At 37.2% G+C, this 21,082-nt stretch overlaps 1 protein-coding gene across 1 annotated transcript in view; it reads left to right on the top strand.

Moving 5' to 3' along the window:
* The window catches only part of DCDC1 (doublecortin domain containing 1), a 435,371-nt gene that overhangs the window by 190,994 nt on the left and 223,295 nt on the right, over nt 1–21,082 (top strand). The window contains exons 8-9 of the mRNA XM_065882422.1: nt 658–750; nt 8,631–8,801. Of these exons, the coding sequence (XP_065738494.1) occupies nt 658–750; nt 8,631–8,801 (264 nt within the window). The remainder of the gene's footprint in view (nt 1–657; nt 751–8,630; nt 8,802–21,082) is intronic.

The raw sequence follows: 21,082 nt of genomic DNA, 5'->3' as shown, positions 1-21,082 counted from the left end.
TTGAAAATAGCATTTTGTTTTGGTGGGGCTTGTTTATAAAGAAACGTAGAATGAGCCACATTCACCTTTTTATAACATGGGTTTACAGCAGTAGTAGAAGACCTCTATCTGGCTCTGTTCATGGAGCAGGTTGGAAGTAACCGTCCAGGTATTTAAGGTAAAACTTCTCTTTGTTGTGAAATATTGTGAATCATTTTGAACCATTCGACATTGAATTGACATTTGCTTTTGGTTTATTTCCTCGAATTCTTATCCTGACATAACAGCAGCCAATTTATTCCCTACTGGCAATGAAAGATTTGAATAGGAATATCAGCCTAATTTTAAAAAATTTTGCTATGTTAATTTTGACAAAATGCTTTTAAAAGGTACTCATCAGTGTCAAATGTCTGCAATTTAGGACCCCTTCCCAAATCATATTTTAACAAGCTTAAAAACAATAAAAGTGGAAGTGAAAAATAGTGTTAAATGTTTTAAATATAAAAACATTTCGACTTATTTAATCTAAATGGAATTCATTTTCACATACGAATGGGCCAAATTAATTTGAAATCACCTTCCGTGATTATGCTAAATTAGTTGTTTGAATAAACATTGCTATTAGATGTCAATAGGTGCCTATTTTCATGTCATTTACTTATTTATTTATTTCTCTAGTTGAACCTGGCTGTGGATGAACAGAAAGGGAAAATTACCGAAAAAGTCATTCTTTCAATGACAGCAAAGGAACACCATAAGGCACAAGAAGAAGTAAGGAACTTACTTTTTAAATTGTATTGTAAAACTACAATAGATACTAATTTTAAAATTAAGGCAGATTTTACTTTGATTTGGTAGTGAACCAACTCTGGTTATCTGATAAAACATAATGAAAAAAACTGATCAAAACTGGAAATCATTGTATTGATATAGGCAGCTTGAAAAATAGTTATATGCTTGAAAGAATAAATCATATTATAATTTTCTGAAAACTACTTATGAATACTTCCTCATAAATTTCCTAAATTAGGAAATTATTACATGCAACTGGAATCTAGAAATTATGGACTATGCTAACATAGGAAAAACATTAAAATTTTATTGAACTTTGAACAAATAATAAAATCTTATTTTTATTTTCTGACTTTCTAGGAATAGAATTATCTTTCTGAATTTTAAAAATGCTAGCAATGTTATCTCTTATCACGGAAAAACTGTAGTTTATAAATGTCAAGCCTAAGTGAACTAATCATAAGATTCTGTAGGCAATATTGTAAAGAAGAACTATTAACGCAAGGCTTCTTCTCTCCAAAGCTCATGCTGTGAAGTTGACAGCATATTCCATAAATGAAATAATAATACAAAATTGGTGTTAGACAAAAGGGAAAAATGATTTTCATGTAGTTTCCTGGACTGCAAAAGCATTTAATCTTTCTGAGGAAAGATCATGAATTTGCTAATTTCCATGTACTACTGTCAGTAAATAAAATCTATAAGCAACTTCAAAGAATAAGATAGCATGAATATTTAAAAATTAAACTTTCATGTAATTCTCTTTTGACATTTTGGCAAGGAAATCTATCCAGGCTTTAGGGTTTTAATATTTTCTTATCATGGTAATTGCATCTCCTTTGCTAACTATGTATTTTACAATAGATGAACAAGTATAATGCATCAAATTTTCCTGAGTGAATTCAATTCTTTAAGTTAGAGACTACCTTAATATTTGGGGCTTATATATGTGCAGTATTAAAGATTACATTATAAACATTGATTGGTAATCTCAGGAAATATTTCATAAGAAAAATTCAACTTGAATTTTTCTAAGATATAACAAATAACAATTGTATACTTTTAAATTATAGTTCTGACTCATTCCACTTAATATTAACAAGTTAAAAACTAGGTTGTTGGTTCTAGATTTTAAAAATATTGTCTTCTATCCAATTGAAAAATGTCGTTTTTCATAGTTTATTACATTTTCACAGTAAGTTTAAAATGAATCTATCATATATCTTGATATCGTCAACTTTAGGAAATGCAAATAAAAATCTCTAGTTGAATTAGTATAATTAAAATTGTATCTATAATAACAAATTATTATTAGAGAACAAATAGAAATAATCTAAAAGAATGAATAGATGAACTATTTTCTGCATTTTAAATATTGTAATTATTTTGCTTGTTGATATTTTATGCAAAACTATAATTTCAATGGAACTGGAAACTTGAAGTGGCCCAGGAAAATGATCATTATGCTAAAAATATCATTTTTAATTCCTCCTTCTTACCAAAGCTGGAAATGAAAATTATTTTTTCTGGAGAATCCAGCAGTATTAATGCTTATTTGATACTTCTTTATTATCATCTTAATGTTTCTTTAGTACCTATATACATCACTTTTTCTCCTGCAAAGGGCCTTATTTGGTCACATATTTGCTTGATCAGCTATGACTCCAAATGCCTTTTGTTTGCTTCAAAAATCACACAGTGAAGGGAATATTGATTGTGTGTGTGGGTGTGAATGCGTGTGTGTAAGAAGCTCTAAATGTATTCCATACACTATGAGAATAATTTTTATATCATTAATTTGAAAGTGATTTATTAATTTTGATGTGTAAGTCGGTGACATCAAGTTTTGTGCCTAATTCATATACAGAGATGTGAAATCATGATGGTAAAAAGAAATGAAAAATGTGGGGATGGGGAAATTACTCCAGCATTTAATTTTGCCCACAGTTTTTTTTACAAAATGCTATATTTCTAGACGTATTTCAAAACCTTAAGTAAACATCATGAAATCTAAGATTTAGATTTAGGTATCTGCTGTCTGTGTTTTTATCTTAAAATCTTATTTTATTTCATGTACTTTTTCCACATGAAAACTGGGAATAATAATAACGTATGCATCACGAGACTACTTCCATGTGATGGTATATGTTGAACTGTATCAAACTTTTTATTTATTTATTATTATTATTTTTTGCGGTACGCGGACCTCTCACTGTTGTGGCCTCTCCCATTGCGGAGCACAAGCTCCGGATGCGCAGGCTCAGCGGCCATGGCTCACGGGCCCAGCCGCTCCGCGGCATGTGGGATCTTCCCGGACTGGGGCACGAACCCATGTTCCCTGCATTGGCAGGCGGACTCTCAACCACTGCGCCACCAGGGAAGCCCTATCAAGCTTTTTAGAAATGGTCTACTAGAAATCTGTGTGTAATTTTTTTGTCAGTTTAAAAGTGTGTTATTCCAGATTCTCTGAAAAGTTGATACCAGGATGGAATTTTTTTTTAATGTGTATGGATTTTCATAGAAGAAATGCCGTGAGAGAAGATGGGGAGAGCTCTAGGTAAGGCTGGGAGACCTGTCAGACTGAAATGCAAGCTTGAACATGAGTGAAGGAGAGAGGAAGGGAAGACTGGGTGGAAGTATCCTAGACTGTTGTGCAGTCTAAGGAGGGTTTGGCAAAGCTGCTGATGTATCCTTGAGTCAAATTTGTCCATCAGAGGAGTCTTGTGACTCCCTGGGTTGGACCTGCTTTAGTATCCTTGGACATTGGTGCCAACCTGGTGATGGGTGTAAGAGCATAATAGCTTGGACCCTTGGTCAATTATGCTCCTGTAGCCAGAGGTCTGTGAAGTGCATTCTTATTGCTTCCTCCAGAAGTATACTTGACATCATCCTTATTGCCATCATCATACCCCTCTTGCCAGATGAGTCATAAAAATGTTTTTAAATGTCTCTATTTTCAATCACCCCTTCCCCCATGAGTTGATGGGGATGTTGGACTCAAATAGGCCTGAAGGCAGCACATAAGTGACTCCTGGCTGGAAACAATATAGATCTCCTTCCAAAATAACTTCCATCTCAGAAGGGGTCTGGAAATCTATTAGAAAGTTGGGAGTAGTGGAAGTGATTGGAATACGAGATGGTACTTCAGTTTTCCTGTGGCTACACTGCAGCTCATCCTTAATTTTAAGATTAAAAGATACTTAATTTTGCTCACAGATTCCTATGTCTTTTCTAGCCTTCGTTTGTCAAGTCTGATTATGTTCACTTCTTAACCTGAAAAACATTGTACCCTTGGGCCTGAACCAAGTAAGAGACTTTAGGGAGTTTAAAACACTCCCTGTGTTTTTTATCTCCCTGTCCCCTTTCTGGTTCTTCTTAACTATGCTGTAAATTAGAAAGTGTCTTGGTCTTAAGTTTAAGCACTGACCCGGCTTCGAGACTATCCCATATGCTGCATGCCAAGGAGATGTTCCTAGCATGGAGGCTGCCACCCTTTGTGCTGATTTCAAGTGACAATTCAGTATAAATTGCTCTGGAGTCTCCTCACTAACATATATGGACTCCAGGCCACATAGCATTCAGGCCAACAGCTGAACTCATCACTAGAAAAACCAGGAGCTCCTCAAAGAGTCATTCATAATAGATAAAGTACAGTATTCACAATGTATGGTTCAGAGTGTACAACTTTGATAGGTATACATTTTAGAATGATTATAAACAGAACAATATTTTGTTTACTCTAAATCATCTTGAGAATTCAACTAAATTCAAGGGTTGCATGAATGACCAAAATGCCCTACATCTTATGCAAAAAAGCCTGTGTATATAGACAGGTGTGCATTTGCATTCTTTCAGAAGTTTGGTTTTTTTCCTCACCAGAATACTCTTTTTTTTTTTTTTTGCTACCTTCTGCTCATTTGTCACTCTCCCAAATTCTGTACAAGTGTCACTTCCGTGCTGCATTTCTACAGAGAATGAAGAGTGGAATGTGTAGGCTTCCTGCTGCACAATGAGATGGTGCATTTTTTCAACATATGCATACGTAAGCCTTCTTTTGTGAATGGGACTGATAGGGTCAGATAATGTTTAAAGGGAAAGGCTTTATGTCTCTCAGGCCTCTATGTTTCCACATGGATGCTCCCACACACACATAGATTGAATTATGAACAGACCCATTAATGCTGGGATCACAAAAGGTCAAGTTTTGTCTTCTTTTGCCCCCATTCACATTGCCTTTGTAGAGAGGAAAAAAAAAAGGATTTGCAGGAAAAAAAGATTCATGATGAAGAATTTTAAAGAACATTTTCCCCCCTTTTAGCAACATCTGTGATTTGAAAAAAAAAATCATATCATGTAATATAATTCAGGAGTATTGTTTTACCTATCCGATTTTGGTATATGAGTTATTTCATGCATAGCATTATCTTTCAGGGTAACACATAAAATGGAGCACTTTGAGAATAAAAGACCTTATGAATTTTTTTTTCCAATTTTAAAAAGCATCTTTTTTTAATTGAAGTATAGTTGATTTACAATGTTGTGTTAATTTCAGGTGTACAACAAAGTGATTCAGTCATATACATATACATATATATATATTCTTTTTCATATTCTTTTCCCCTAAAGGTTATTACAAGATATTGAGTAGAGTTCCCTGTGCTATACAGTAGGACCTTGTTGGTTATCTCCTTATGAATTTTTAAAGTAACAAAGTTTGAGGAAAATTGGTTGGAAACTTTATCAAAATGTCGGTGGCAGGATTCTTGATATATTTTCTCCTATGTTTAAGATATAAGTTAATCTTTACTAGGGCATCTTATTTGATAGTTTTAAGTTATTAAAAATACAGGCCATGATTGCTATAATTATGCTTCACATACATTAACAGATAATCATGGGGCCAAGGAAAATGGCAAAAATGATAGAGAAATTTTTTGAAGCAACGAAGAATTTATGGGAAATGAAACTTTTAACCAATAGCCCTTTAGAATGCAAATGACATCATCAATTGTATGGTTGATTTCTGATGTCACATGAAATTCCCTATCAGTGAAAGGCTATGGATTGTGACAGTAAAACAAGTCGTTTAAAGATGTTCTCAAATCAAAGCCTGAAATTCGTCCTTTTTTTTTTTTTTTTGGTGGCTTGCTGTAGCACTAGGTACAGTACATAAAATTAAAGACAGCAGTATTATTGACTAACAAAATACATTGCATGATACTTAGTATATTTTAAAGACTACATAAAATTATATCTTCTTGAATCAAATGATGCTGGGTATAGGTTCAGAGAGGATCAGTGCTTTCCAGAAGTAGACTCTTTCTATTTAAGGCCTTTGGATATTAGATTTTAATTTTGTCACATACCTATAAGAGCAAGTTACTTGGTCTGCTTTGGTCTCTAGCTTTGGTATGTAGAATATACTATTATCCATCATCTTTGAGGATAATACTGCTAAAAGGTAGTATATAAAGATAAGGATGAAAAACATTGACTAATATTGAATCATCCATCATTGCCATATTTTAAGCTTTATGACTTTCTTATGGGGTTAACTGTACTGTGGAAAGCATAGAAATTTGTTCTAGAAAGTAAGAAAACGTCTTGAATAGCAAGATGAGGAATGCAGTGGGTGGGGGAGCTACTTGAAGGTTCATTATACTATTGGAGGTAGATTAATTAGGTGGAGATGACAGGATGGATTACAGGGGGAGAGACTAGGGACAGGGAGGCCACTCAGTAGGTGTATTGGTAATACCAGCAGCAGGAGGGGATGAGGAGATGAAGGCTTGGCCAGAGTATTACTTATAAGAAAAGAAAGGCAGGAGAGGAAATATATGTGTTTAGAAGAACGGTTGATAAACTGAAGCCCTGGGGCCAAATCTAGCCCATTGCTTGTTTTTCTAAATAAAGTTTTATTGGAACACAGCCTTGTCCATTTGTTTACATATTGTCTGCAGCTGCTTACAAAGTACAACTGCAGGGTCGAATGGTTTTGATGGAGACATTATAACTCACAAAACTGAAAATATTATCTGACTCTTATAGAGAAGAAGTTTGCCAGTTCTTTGTTTAGAAAAAAGCATTGTTTAAAAGAAAGTATATGATTGATCACATAGGGACAAATAAGAAAGGTATGCGACACCAAAGAAAAATAGGAATCATTTAAATTAGCTTTATATGCATATAATGCTTCTAAAGTTCTTGGGAAAAGCTAAATATAGTTGAAGTAATATAGATATATATACATAATATCATATATATATTTCAAATTAACTAGGTAAAGTAGAAAAGTAAATATTCAAGTCATATGTATAATAGTACAAACTTACTTTCATTGACTTCCCTGAAATCCTCTGTGAAAAGGATAGAAATCATAGATTTAACATCAGAGTTGGTAGGGGCAAATACCATATTTTCAGCTGAGAGAGAGAGAAAGACAATGAGCTGTCATTACATGGGAGACTCTTGGAGAAGGAGTTTGCATTTTATCTGTGGACAGTGAAGTGAGGTTGAGAATCTATGTAGCAATTAGTTTCAAATTTTTTATCTTCTTCATGTGAAATAGTGGTAGGAATAGGAAAGACAGGCCAAGAGAAACAATTAAAACTTGATTTGCCGAAAACTACTCTATTTAAAAATGAAAACACTGTAATAATATACCATGTACATGCGACATTATAGGTTAGCCGTTGTGCTGTCCATTCTTTAATCTAATTTAATTCTTAACATGGTAAGGTCAGTATTATTCTTCATTTATGAATGAGGTTTTTTATTACCTGTTCAAAGCCTCTCAGTCAGTAAATGAAAGAGCCAGCATTTTAACCCAAGATTTCAAAAATCCATGCCCTGTTCACAGTCATTCATAATTCTAGATGGGTCTAATTTGATCACTTTAAAGATCATGGATAAAGAGAATTCCTGCTTTTCATCTCTTTTAGTCACTACCATGTATCGACCAGTGTTTATGTAAGAATCCAATCTATTAGAGAGAATATAAGTTTATACAACACAATGAAGGGTCAAAGAATTGTAATGATTTTTAATTTGTAAACTATAAGGGTTAAAATATTAACGTACTAATTTTGAGTCTTCAGTATGTCTTACTAATAACCTGTAAGTCAAGTTCATATGTCTCTTAAATATTCTGATTAGAAATCCATAAATTTAAATATAAAAGGTACATGTTTCTAAGCCTTTGCTGTTTCTGGAAAAATTCTATGCATTATTCAGAAATGTGTATATATTCAAAATATTGTCTAGAATAGAGCATTGTCTTTGAGGTATGGATATTTTGAAAAATTGCATTTATGAAATTTGGAAAATTATATTTTAAAGTATTTGGAAGGAAGAGAACAGACTGATTCATTTAAAAGGCCACAAAATGTTAATGAATTTAATATACATATCACAAATTTTAAAGGTAACATACAGATGGTAAAATAAAATATTCTTAAAAGGAAGGTACATGTAATAGAAATAAATATTGTCATTGGCGCATATATTGGATTACTTAAAGTCTTAGAGAGGTCTTATTCTGTTAAGCACTTTAAAAGTCCTTGGCAAACTTGTCAATGTATATGGTTCTTTTTGTACCTAGAGACAATTTTTATTCAGCAACTGTAAATGGGTACCTATTCCATATTACTGAAGTACAAAGTTAGAAATTTTCCCATAAATAAAATTTGTTGATGAAGGAATGTATATATCGCCTATTCGCTTTACTTGAACATAGATCTATACTCAAATTCTTATATTGAAGTCATCTTCCCCACATCAAACTAAGTACTCAAAAATCTAATAGGTGTGACATCAACAATTACTTCTTGCTAAGAACTCTTGTAATTTAACCCCTCCAGGTGAACAGGCTGATTGATGAATTGCAGACAGCTATCAAAAGCAACAGAGGTCATCTCTCTAAACTTGGCCCCCAATTACAGGCTGAGCAGGAGCAGTTCTCTTCTTATGTCTACGAACACATTAAAAGCCTTCCAGCAAACACTCTTATCCCAGGAGGCCTGCAGCTCAAGGTGGGTGTCATTCTGTGACTCTCAATGGGTTCAGCCAGAGACAAACCACTCTGCTCCATTTGAAGACCCTTGTAATAATGCCACTCAGCTTGGATTTCTTTTTATGCTGTCTTCCTTAAACTGGAGTTTGGATTACAAGTGCTAATACTACCATTCAGGGAATATGTTCTAAAAGAAAATATCTAGAAGTCTTTGAAATATGGGTTTATAAACTTTAGTTTTCAACCCAGAAAAGTAATTTTAATGAAGAAATTAATCATGAACAATTTACATGCTTTTCTAAGAAACATATTTTTCACAGGAGTCACTGTGTATTTCAGTTTTTAAAAATAACTTATTTGGAGAAACGGACAAGCTTTAATAATTGACAGACAGTGGCAATAGGAATTAGGGGTGAAAGGCCAGGTGACTGATTGATGTTATAACTACATTTCCAAGGAAAAGAATCTGTATTGGATAAGTGTGACAGATGTCTGGGTTCACTTGGTAAAATCAATACGTAAGAATATACTGGGAAAAAAAGGTGAATTGGTTATTTGTTAGGACAAGATGGCTAAATGTCCTAAACTACCCTTTGCTATTTCATCATTGGAAGAGGAAAAAAAAAAATTCATACTCAGCTAAAGTGGTTTAGGTACTGAAAGCTTAGGGAGTTTAAATACTTTTGTTTAAGTCTGTCAAATTAAGATTGTTCTATAATCTCATATCTCATGTTTCAAGAGACTATAATTAGTAAAATTGAATTACTCAAAGTATGGCTCTTTTCCATCTAAAGAACCATAACTACAATTCTTCATTTCCTTTTGATTATGTTCATATTTGAATGTGATAACATTCGAAGTAATTGTATTTTGATCAGCCTTTATCTCTACAGTTCCCCTTAATATTCAGTCTTATTCTGCAAATAACATTATAAACATTATATTTTCTGTCTATAACTTATTTCTTCAATGGCATTCCTTGTTTACATTTTGAATGAGAATGTTACCATGTAAAAATTGGCCTTTGGGGAAGTGTAATTCCAAGGTAAACACGATAATATATTTCTCATAGTCTATGCTATTCAGCTAAAGGCTTAGGAAGTGATGTTCAAGACATCAAGGTCAAGTGTTCCTGTAGTCCAGTAGCATCGTTCTTTTTCAGATTTCTGACTTGGTTACAGATCCAGTCTGCCATTTTGCACCTAAATGTAAGACCTGAACCCATAAAACTCCTAGAAGAAGTATGCTTCTTGTATGCTGCCTTGGCATTAGTCTTAGCAGTATATTTTTTTGGAGATCTTCAGGCAAGGGCAACAAAAGCAAAAATAAACAAATGGGGCTATCCCAAACAAAAAGGCTTTTGCACATCGAAGGAAACCATCAACAAAATGAAAAAACATACTGAATGGGAGAAGATGCTTGCAAATGATATGTCTAAGAAGGGCTTAATATCCAAAATATATAAAGAAATCACACATCAAAAAAACCCCAAACAATTCAATTAAAAAATGGGCAGAGGACCTGAATAGGTATTTTTCCAAGGAAGATAGTCAACAGATACATGAAAAGATGCTTAGCATCGCTAGCCATCAGGGAAATGCAAATCAAAACTACAATGAGATATCACCTCACACTTGTCATAATGGCTATTATCAAAAATATAACAAAAAACAAGTTTTGGTGAGGATGTGGAGAAAAGAGAACCCTCGAACACTGTTGCTGGGAATGTAAATTGGTGCAGCCATTATGGAAAACAGTATGGAGGTTCCTCAAAAAATTAAAAATAGAACTACCGTACAATTCAGCACTTCCACTTCTGGGCATTTATCTGAAGAAAACGAAAACAGTTATTTGAAAAGATATATGCACCCCTATGTTCATTGCAGCATTATTTAGCCAAGATATGGAAGCAGCCTAGGTATCCATTGATAGGCAAATGGATATATATATACACAGTGGAATGTTAGCCATAAAAAGAATGCAGTCTTGCCATTTGCAACAATGTGGATGGACCTACAGGGTATTTTGCTAAATGAAATAAGTCAGACAGAGAAAGACAAATACTATATGACAAATAGTAAAAGACAAATACTATATTCCACTTATATGTGGAATCTATAAAACAAAACAAACAAACAAAACAGAAACAGACTCATAAATACAGAGAACAAACTGGTGGTTACCAAAGGGGAGGGAGTTGGTGGGGGTTGGGCGGCATAGGTGAAAGGGATTAAGAGATACAAACTTCCAGTTATAAAATAAATAAGCTACAGGGATGTAATGTATAGCACAGGGAATATAGTCAATTACCTTGTAGTCACTTTGTATGATGACAGATGGTCACTAGACTTATCATGGTGATCAAATCACCATGTTGTACACCTGAAACTAATGTTGTATGTCAACTATAATTCAATAAAAAAGTAAAAAGGAAAAAAAGCAAAACAAAAGCAAAACCAAAGATTCCTGCAAACCATACTTTTCATTTCAGAGCCCCACATTTGCCTTTCCCTGTCTGCACTTGGCCAGGCCTGGGGTCAAGGGAACTTTCATTTTATTTCTCCCCTCTTTTGAGCTTCCTCTTTCCCCATCTGCTCTATGATATAAATCCCATGTTTACATCAAAACTCTCTGGTGACCTGCAACACAAACCCTCTCAAACCATTTCAAATAAAAAGAGGGTTTGTTGAAAACATAAAGGAATCTCACAGAAATGAAAACCAGGAAGTACAGCCGATTCTCACAACAAAGTCACTTCTTTTCCATATCTCTTTCTCCTGAAGCCCCATAGTCTCTCTGCTCTTCATGTTTCTAAGCTTTTTCATTTCTCATTTCTTTCAGCAAGCTGGCTTTCTCTTTTTACTCCTTTGTATGTACATGGAGGAAAATTATGGCCCCTAGCTCTCCCTAACTCTTAGGTTTAAATGGCCATCATCATCTGACGAGAGTCTTTGTGTCTCCTAGTTCAAATCATTTAAAGAGAGAATCTGTTTGGGTCAGTCCAGCCTTACCTAGGTCCCTGACATTAATTCAACTACCTATAGCCACTGAGTGGGCAAAGGCAGGGTCGTGTACAACACAGGGCACATAGGACTTTCCAGTAATTAGTCTAGAAAGGCAAGTTGGTCTTGGATGCCCAAAGTGACTGACATGTTTTTCATATAAAATTAAATGGAACATTGTAAATAAATTATTGTGTATTATTCATGGTAATGCATTTTCTCCTTTCCCTCCAACCCCCATGTTTTTGGGAGTAGATGTTTGGACTGCTGGAGAAGAAATAGAGATTTGTAGTTTTCTAAACGAGTTCTTACATCTGAAATAGCTAGGTAGTAGAGACAAAACTGGATTAGCAAAGTATACCCTAAGTATTCAGAATTGCAGATCTCTTAGAATTGAGGAGTTTTTCCATACTCTCTAGGTGAGGAGAACTTGCTAATTCCAACTGGAGAGACATTGAGCATAGGTCACAGCAGCATACCATCCTCTGTTAATTCCAGAATCAGTTCATATCAGTAGCCTGGCCAAACTCTGTTTCCATGGAGTGTGAATGAACTGCCCTTTTTTGGAGCACTGTCTCTAGCCCAGTTACCTCTGAGTCACTGTGGGCAAGGGCCGTGACTTTTGTAGTTATGAACAACTTTATCCCACCTTGTGGCATGTGCTATGCAGAGTGTTAGATGATATATCAATCAATCAATCCATTTTCCATTTATAACTGAAAGGCATGGCTCCAATAAAACCTAGTTTTCCCCTTTTCTATTCATTTTGATAAAACAGTGAATTGGAATGATTATCTTTCTACTTCTCTCTATTTGATGATTTGTATCACTGTTGAATACATATGTGAGCCCAGGACTCAGCTTCAAGAACGAAACATAATATATTATAGTCATCATCATCTTCTAGAGCTTCTAGGTGTTCAACTAGGGGCTGTAGGCAGGGTGTGATCCAAAAATCCCCTGGGGTGCTTTTTCATATTATGTGTGGTTGCCTTCACTTTTTCACTGAGCTTATCATCCTCATCACATCTTTCATTGATGATTTTATCTATTTTTTAAAAATTCTTTTCCCTTTTATTTATTTATTTATTTGGCTGCATCGGGTCTTAGTTGCTGCACGCGGGATCTTCGTTGAGGTATGCAGGATCTTTCTTTGCGGTGCGCGGGTTCTTTGTTACGGTGCGTGGGCTTCTGTCTAGTTGTGGCATGTGGGTTTTCTCTCTCTAGTTGTGGCCCACGGGCTCCAGGGTGCGCAGGCTCTGTAGCTGTGGCGCACGGGCTGCCTTGTTGAGGCACGCGAACTCAGTAGTTGTGGCACGCGGGCTTAGTTGCCCTGAGGCATGTGGGATCTTAGTTCCCTAACCAGGGATCGTACCCGTGTCCCTTGCATTGGAAGGCGGATTCTTTACCACTGCACCGCCAGGGAAGTCTCTCATTGATAATTTTAAAATAGCAGCTTTTGGTTAGGTCTTAATATTAGAAGATCACCTCTTTTTTTTTTTTTTTTTTTTATTGCGGTACGCGGGCCAATCACTGTTGTGGCCTCTCCCATTGCGGAGCACAGGCTCCGGACACACAGGCTCAGCGGCCATGGCTCACGGGCCCAGCCGCTCTGCGGCATGTGGGATCTTCCCGGACCAGGGCACGAACCCGTGTCCCCTGCATCGGCAGGCGGACTCTCAACCACTGCGCCACCAGGGAAGCCCGAAGATCACGTCTTAAAAGGACATGCTCTGTGTTCCATACTGCCTCAGTTCCATTTTTGCATAATACAGTACCCAGTTTAAATAGACACATAAGACAAAAGACCGAGAATAGTTTCAGTGTCCATCCTGCCATGGGAAAGTTCCTTGTTAAAAAAAAAAAAATTGAAAACACAACATACCAACATTAGAAGAATTTTAGGAAAAAGTTATATCACCCGTAATCACATTATTCCTTATATAACCATTCTCACCCTTGCATATCATTTCCATATGCACTCATATGTAGTCACAGCCCCAGTGTACACTTTTTTGTATTCTGGTACATTCTCTTTCCATCACATCTGGTACATTCTCTTTCCATCACATCATAGCACCTTTTAAGTTGATGAGATTTCTTATTGTTTTTACCCTTAGTGGTCACACTCAATGTGCGGCATAATTTACGAAGCCCTTCAGGTAACAAGCTTTTGGAGCAATTTCTTACTATTCCAAACCTTCTCTTACCCCATATCCCCTGTCACTGCCATCACCCTCAGCCTTATGCGAACATCTGCTACAGCCATAGCTCAGTGACTTCTGCCTTCCCAGTCCTGTCCATTCGCTGCAACTCCTCTTCCTCTTCATCCCCATGGAGATGCTGTCAGAAATGTGAGCGTTTCCCTGGGAGAGCAGAAAAGAAAGGATTGATAGGAAAGGGTATTAGCAAATCTGTAGGGGATGGTGGGTGGAAAAACTAGTAGGAAGGTGGGTGATCTGACAGGCAATTGATGGGCAGGAGTGTGGGATGTGTGAGTAGGTGGGAGAAAGCACGGGGGAATGAGCAGAAGATGGGTACAGGGAAGTCCTTTTACTGGAATTAGTAGTGCTTTTCACGCACAATTGGTCAATGATGCTTTGTGGGTTATCTTCCATTTGCTGCCAGTAGAGGCAGATCCAGTTTCTCTGGGACCTAGATCTTGTAAAATTTGGGGGAGAGGAGCCTCTTTAAAATTAAGCCTGAAAGTGACTATTTATTTAGAATGAGAAAATAAATCACAACAAATTAATGGAGACTTGGAGATTCAGATTCTTTCTTCTGTGATGTTTTAAGGCAACTTATCAGACATTCTTACATAGAAATACTCTGATTACTACCTGGCTTCCCCTCCCCACCTATTGATGCTCTACAGCTTCCAGCACTCTCAACTTTTAGCATTCTCAGGAGCTAGAGCAAGTTAAGGGTCCTGAGGCTTAATTTCCACTAACTTTACATGAATCCACTCTGGCTGTGAGCAAGGGAAATATGGTGGAATTTAGTAATCTGGATAAAAACAAGATTCAGAGGGCCGTGATTTGGAGATTTTTTTAGCATTTCTGTTTTTATATTGCTTGGTTATAGTGTTCTCTCCAAGCATATAGAAATTTAAGTTTTTAAAAAGGGATAATTCAGAGATTTACTTTTAAAGAAGGTCTTTGTCCAGCATCTAGTTCATCCTCTAGGTAGTATGTATCTAACAATTTTTATTCTTCCAGTTACAGAATAAAAGAAAAATTTAAGTGAATAGTCCAATAAACCCATACATTATTAAACACATATGTCTACAAGGCATTGTGCTTGGTACAGTGGGAAGAGGCAGAGAAGCCTGCAACACCTTCTTGGCCCAAGGCTGATTATTTAATTTGAACAATATGACACCTCCTTTTGAAGACAATAAAACTAATGTGTAGGTCTTTTCAGCTTTTTACTACAATTTCATTTTAGTTTACAGGCTTGTTTGTATTTAGAAAATGGGCTAATTTCGTTGATAACAGAAAAGATGCTAATTTTTATCTGTAATACCGTCCTGGCCTTTCCTATGCTTTGGAGACTTGAATTTGCTCTACCAAAGGCACAACGACACCATGAAACCATTTGAGATTTGTATTCTATTTTGTGACCATTTTTAAAAAGTTTTAAAGTTTTCTAACCATATATATCCATATGTAAAGTTTTCTAACCATATATAAAACTTAATAGGAAGTTTATTTAAATATTTAGGAGTCTATGGAACAATTAAATGAATTAAAGGAGACAACTGAGGTCAAGTGGCAAGACTTTTTTTTGGGGGGGTATGGTGTCATCACTGTTCTGCATGCATATTATGTTCTTATTTCCATTGTACATTCCTTGGTCCTTGTCTTTCTGTTTAACCACTTTTCCCATATATGTATTTACAATCTCTGAGCTTCTCTGTTGTTTCACCTACATTATTTGAGTAAACAGTGGGACAACAAATTTAGGATATGCTCTAAGTACAAGTAGTAAAACATACCAACTTAAAAACTTCATTTTCAAAGGAATTGTTTCTAGAGAGTAAAACTGGAATATTCAATGTTATTGTTGTGACTTCAAGAACATATATTAAATGTTGGACAAAATGTGATGGAGATAATTAGTTTTCATATGTAGATTTCACCAAGGCAAATGTTGGACTGTCCATTTTAAAGGCAAGTAAACTTTAGATCCCATGAATGCCTGCTAACATCTCATGGGATAGCTGTTAGCAGTAGGCACTGAAATATCTCACCTACCCTTCTTTCCAGTGCTCTTTTCCATCTTGCCTTCTTTTCTTTTCTTTCTTTTTTCATTTTTTTGGTGGCCTGTTGGGGGGTGGGGGAATGCCAGTGTATTCACCCCACCCTATTTCCTGACAGGCATCTGCAGCCAGGTGTAAATCTCTATGTGCAGGAAGATACAATATTCCCCTCCTAGACCCAATGAAGAGAAAAACTGAAAAACTGTGTCTGTATCAAAATCAGGGAAGAGCAATTGGTTGGGCGGGGCATGATCTCCCATGCAGAGCCGTTGTAATGAGACAGGCTTTCCCTGTGCAGTCCTGACAGTCCTGAAGGTGCCCAGGGAATTGCCAGGTGGGCAGTCAGCAGGGAAAGTCCACAGGCCAGAGCTGGATTACTGTCCTAGCAGTTATGCAGACTAAATGCAATCACTGAACCTTACTGCTGCAGGCACACTCTCTCTCTCAGGGAGACTGTCCTTCTCCATAGCAGTTAATTTGTCTTTACCTCTCAATTAGCTTTTTCACAGAGTGTTTGAGATGCTCAAGTCACTGAGATTCTCTTCTTGCATATGCTCCTGTCCCCTGGATTACCCACTGACATCTATGTTAGCTCGACTCACCATGAATATTATCAAGCATTAACTCATCATTTGAACATAGAAATGAATGCAGATTTTCTAGTAGGTGCAAATGAAGTGATGCATCTATTCCTACTTCAGATTCTACCTACAGCGTTGATAATGTTTTATGATAAAAAATGGATTTTTAAAAAAATGAAAATGTATTGCTCTAGGCAATAAACTTTTGCATAGGTTTTAGTTACTCAGAGTATCTATTCATATTAGGGGGAAAAATTACCTTCCCAGGCATATATAAAAAAGAAACCGAATAGCATTAAAAACATATACTCTATTGAAAGATGAGAATATGATCTCTGAGGCTGAGAATTGGGGAAGTCTGATGATTTGGCTCATGTTTAATCGTATAGTATTCTTTTCCCTAGTAAAATAGAATTGGGGGGATGTGGCTATGCTTTTCTCATCAAAAAAGCCCTTACTTTCCTTGAGAAGAAATATATTGAGCCCAGGAACTTTGAAAAACCTTTATTTACCAAAATCTGGTATATAATGTTCAGCTACTGACAGGACCCACATACCTGATATTGATATTTTAATCCCAATTAAATATAATTTTAGGCACAAAATTAATTTAGACAAAGTGAAAAATCTTTGTTTCACTTCTCCTTGAAATATTCTCATTTATAAAGGGCTTATTTTTTTTTCTTTTTCGCGGTACGCGGGCCTCTCACTGTTGTGGCCTCTCCCGTTGCAGAGCACAGGCTCCAGATGCGCAGGCTCAGCGGCCATGGCTCACGGGCCCAGCCGCTCCGCGGCATGTGGGATATTCCCAGACCGGGGCTCGAATCCGTGTCCCCTGCATCGGCAGGCAGACTCTCAACCACTGCGCCACCAGGGAAGCCCTATAAGGGACTTATTGAAATTACTTGGGGACTTCCCTGGTGGCTCAGTGGTTAAGAATCTGCCTGCCGGTCTTCCCTGGTGGCGCAGTGGTTGAGAGTCCGCCTGCCGATGCAGGGGACACGGGTTCGTGACCTGGTCCGGGAGGATCCTGCATGCTGCAGAACGGCTGGGCGCATGGGCCGTGGCCGCTGGGCCTGCGCGTCCAGAGCGTGTGCTCCGCAATGGGAGAGGCTGCAGCGGTGAGAGGCCGGTGTACTACAAAAAAAAAAAAAAAGAAAAAAGAATCCGCCTGCCAATGCAGGGGACAGGAGTTCGAGCCCTGGTCCAGGAAGATCCCACATACACAGAGCAACTAAGGCCGTGTGCCACAACTACTGAGCCTGCACTCATAGGGCCCGCGAGCCACAACTACTGAGCCTGTGTGCCACACCTACTAAAGCCCACGTGCCTAGAGCCCGTGCTCCGCAACAAGAGAAGCCACCACAATGAGAAGCCCGCGCACCGCAACAAAGAGTAGCCCCCGCTTGCCGCAACTAGAGACGAGCCCGCGCACAGCAACGAAGACTCAACACAGACAAAAAAAAAAAAAAAAAATTAATTGAAAATTAAAAAAAGAAAAAGAAATTACTTGGCTTAGAACATCAGGCAAACACATTTACCTTGTCACTATCTTCTATATAATTTTAAACATTTTCATGTAATGAATTTAGTGAGGATTGTAATTGGATACAAAGAGATTATTTTTTGCAGCATCATGCACCTTGTTTTAGAAATTTTACTTTGTCAGAAATGGGGTTGGGGAGAAGCCCTTTAAAAAAATTATGACAAAGCAGTGAAATGTGACTTTAAATGCTTAAAGGAAAAGAACACAGGCCCACTCCCAGGGTAACTGTGAAGCTGGTGAGGGCATCTTGCAGACCGCTTCATCCTTGGCTCCCCGTGGCCTTTTCTCCATACCCAACTCCAACCCCCCAGTTCAGGCTGTCAGGTACCATCCTTACTTCAAGAAAAAGGCATACCATACTTTCTTTCAAGCTAAGACAGTATCAAACCTTTTTTTTTTTCTTGGATCAAAGTTTTTCTTGGAATGCCCTATGTAAAGTAAATGAAAGTAGGATGTACCCCTTTTGAAGCCAGGTTGGTGGTTTTCCCCACAGACTCACTCATCAGGTTTGATCTCCCACTTTGGACCACAGCTCCCCACTCTCACTCCCCTATCCACCAGCCCTACCCCAGGCCCTCTGAGGAATTCCAGAGAGCCAAGATTGAAAATCCTAGCCTCAAAGATCAATAACCAATAAGGTCAAATATTATTTTCTCTCACAGAGCTGTGGTATTTCAGTTGTGACAAAAGAGTATCCCTCCAACTGGAATTTCAGCTAGTATTGGCAAGTTGATGTGAGTGGTATTTTGGGGTCAGAGTCTTTTAGCCCACTCCTAAAATCCTACACCATTGGCAGTCACCCACTTTATATCTTCTAAATGGTGGGCTGTGCTGCAATTTACAGAGGATATCTAAAATGTCTCTTTTAAAATAAATTATTTTCTTAAATATACCTTTTCTGGGCTTTAAAACAATGTTATTTGATTTTTGATTCAGGTCCCACTTAGACTGGTGAAGTTTAACAGTGAAATAACGTGTCTTCACATAAGTGCATTTTTATTTCTTGGGACAAATGTACTGTCTCCTTACCTGTTAAGCACAGTTTAAAGATATCTCTGTTAGGCATTAAAACACATTTTCCTATATGCAGTATAAACATACTAATTCATTGTTAACTTTTCATTGCCTGAATCTCATAATTTTAATATTTGCCTTGTGATTATCTTCTTATCTGAATATTAAAATTAGACATGTTTACAATTTGATTTATAGTATATTATACATTTGAGAAGATATATAAAATGTGGACATTCTATAAACTATCTCACAAGTCTGTAACAATAAAAAAAGTAATAGCACATTTATTTGATTTAATGCACATACAATGTTAGTTCACTTAGAGTGAATTTTCTATCTCTAAAGGTTACTTTGAGTTCTGATTGGATAGATTTTTTTCATGGCTAATTAGCTTCTCACATAAGAAGATATTCCATTTTAATTTTCATGTTCTTTGACTTAGGTAAAAAACTTCTGGGCTTCCCTGGTGGCGCAGTGGTTGAGAGTCCGCCTGCCGATGCAGGGGACGCGGGTTCGTGCCCCGGTCTGGGAGGATCCCACATGCCGCGGAGCGGCTGGGCCCGTGAGCCATGGCCGCTGAGCCTGCGCGTCCGGAGCCTGTCCTCCGCAATGGGAGAGGCCACAACAGTGAGAGGCCCGCGTAACGCATAAAAAAAAAAAAAAAAAAAAAAAAAAAAAAAAAAAAAACTTCTATAAATTACTTTTCTATACCTTTAAAAATTTTCATATTAAGTTTCATATTGTAGGATCTCTAATCTTAGATATGAGTAAATTTTGATGTTTGTAATTTAAAACATCTTAGGGCATTATGCTAAGTGAAATAAGTCAGACAGAGAAGGACAAATACTGTATGATATCACTTATATGTAGAGTCTAAGAAAGCCGACCTTGTAGAAACAGAGACTAGGATGGTAGGTATTAGGGGTTGAGGTGGGGCTGGAGGTGGGAATGGGGAGATATTGGTCCAAAGGTATGAACTTTCAGTCAGAGGATGAATAAGTTCCGGGGATACAATGCTGAAGAATGTGATTTAGTTACTAATATGTATTATTTACTTGAAAGTTTTAAAGAGGGTAGATCTTAAATGTTCTTACCACAAAAAGAAATGGTAATTATGTGATGTGATGGAGGTGTTAGCTAACCCTGGTAATCATTTAGAAATATGTAAGTGTATCAAATCAACACGTTGTACACAAACCTACATGTTATATGATAGTTATATCTCAATAAAGCTGGAAAAAAATCAGACGACTTGATTTCTAAAGATCTCGCTGCCCCTTATGAGTAGATTTGCACTAGGCAAGTCACTTAACCTCTCTGAGACTCACCTGTAAAATCCAGTTGCTTTGAGTATTGAGTGATTTAAAGGTGTGCGCACTCTACACTACGAATCACTGTGCACGTGTGTAGTGGATGCCATGCCACACTACCTGGATTCCCTCTTCAGGACTGAGATAATCACCCCCTACCTCCAGCTGCCACAGCTACATTCTTCTCGGACAGTTGCCCTTGGTGTGAAGTTGCTGCTTCTCCAAAGATTAGGCCCCCATCCTGAGGGCAATCTGCATCCAATATTTGATTGGTGGGCAGTGCAAAGCCATACTCCCTGGCCTCAATTCTGGACAACTCTGAGGGGCCATCCCAGGTCTAGAGCTCCCACCAGAGGCCTCTGTTGCAACTACATCACAGTTTACCTTCTCCCTCTGCCCACTCCTGTTTCCTCACTCCCCTCACCTGTGTTGTACCTGAGAACGCTCTGCAGGAAACTTCCCGCAGGTAAATTTTGGTCTCAGAGTCTGTTTCCTGGGGACCCTAATCCAAGACAACATGTAAGTTAGCCTTTTCCCAACTTATTTAATTATTTCACCTGAAGTATGCCAAATAGTTTTGTGA

This window comes from Phocoena phocoena, chromosome 8, assembly GCF_963924675.1.
Source record: "Phocoena phocoena chromosome 8, mPhoPho1.1, whole genome shotgun sequence".
In the NCBI taxonomy this organism is placed as follows: domain Eukaryota; kingdom Metazoa; phylum Chordata; class Mammalia; order Artiodactyla; family Phocoenidae; genus Phocoena; species Phocoena phocoena.
Note: the sequence above shows the minus strand (reverse complement) of the source record. Positions and strands in the feature narration are given on the sequence as shown.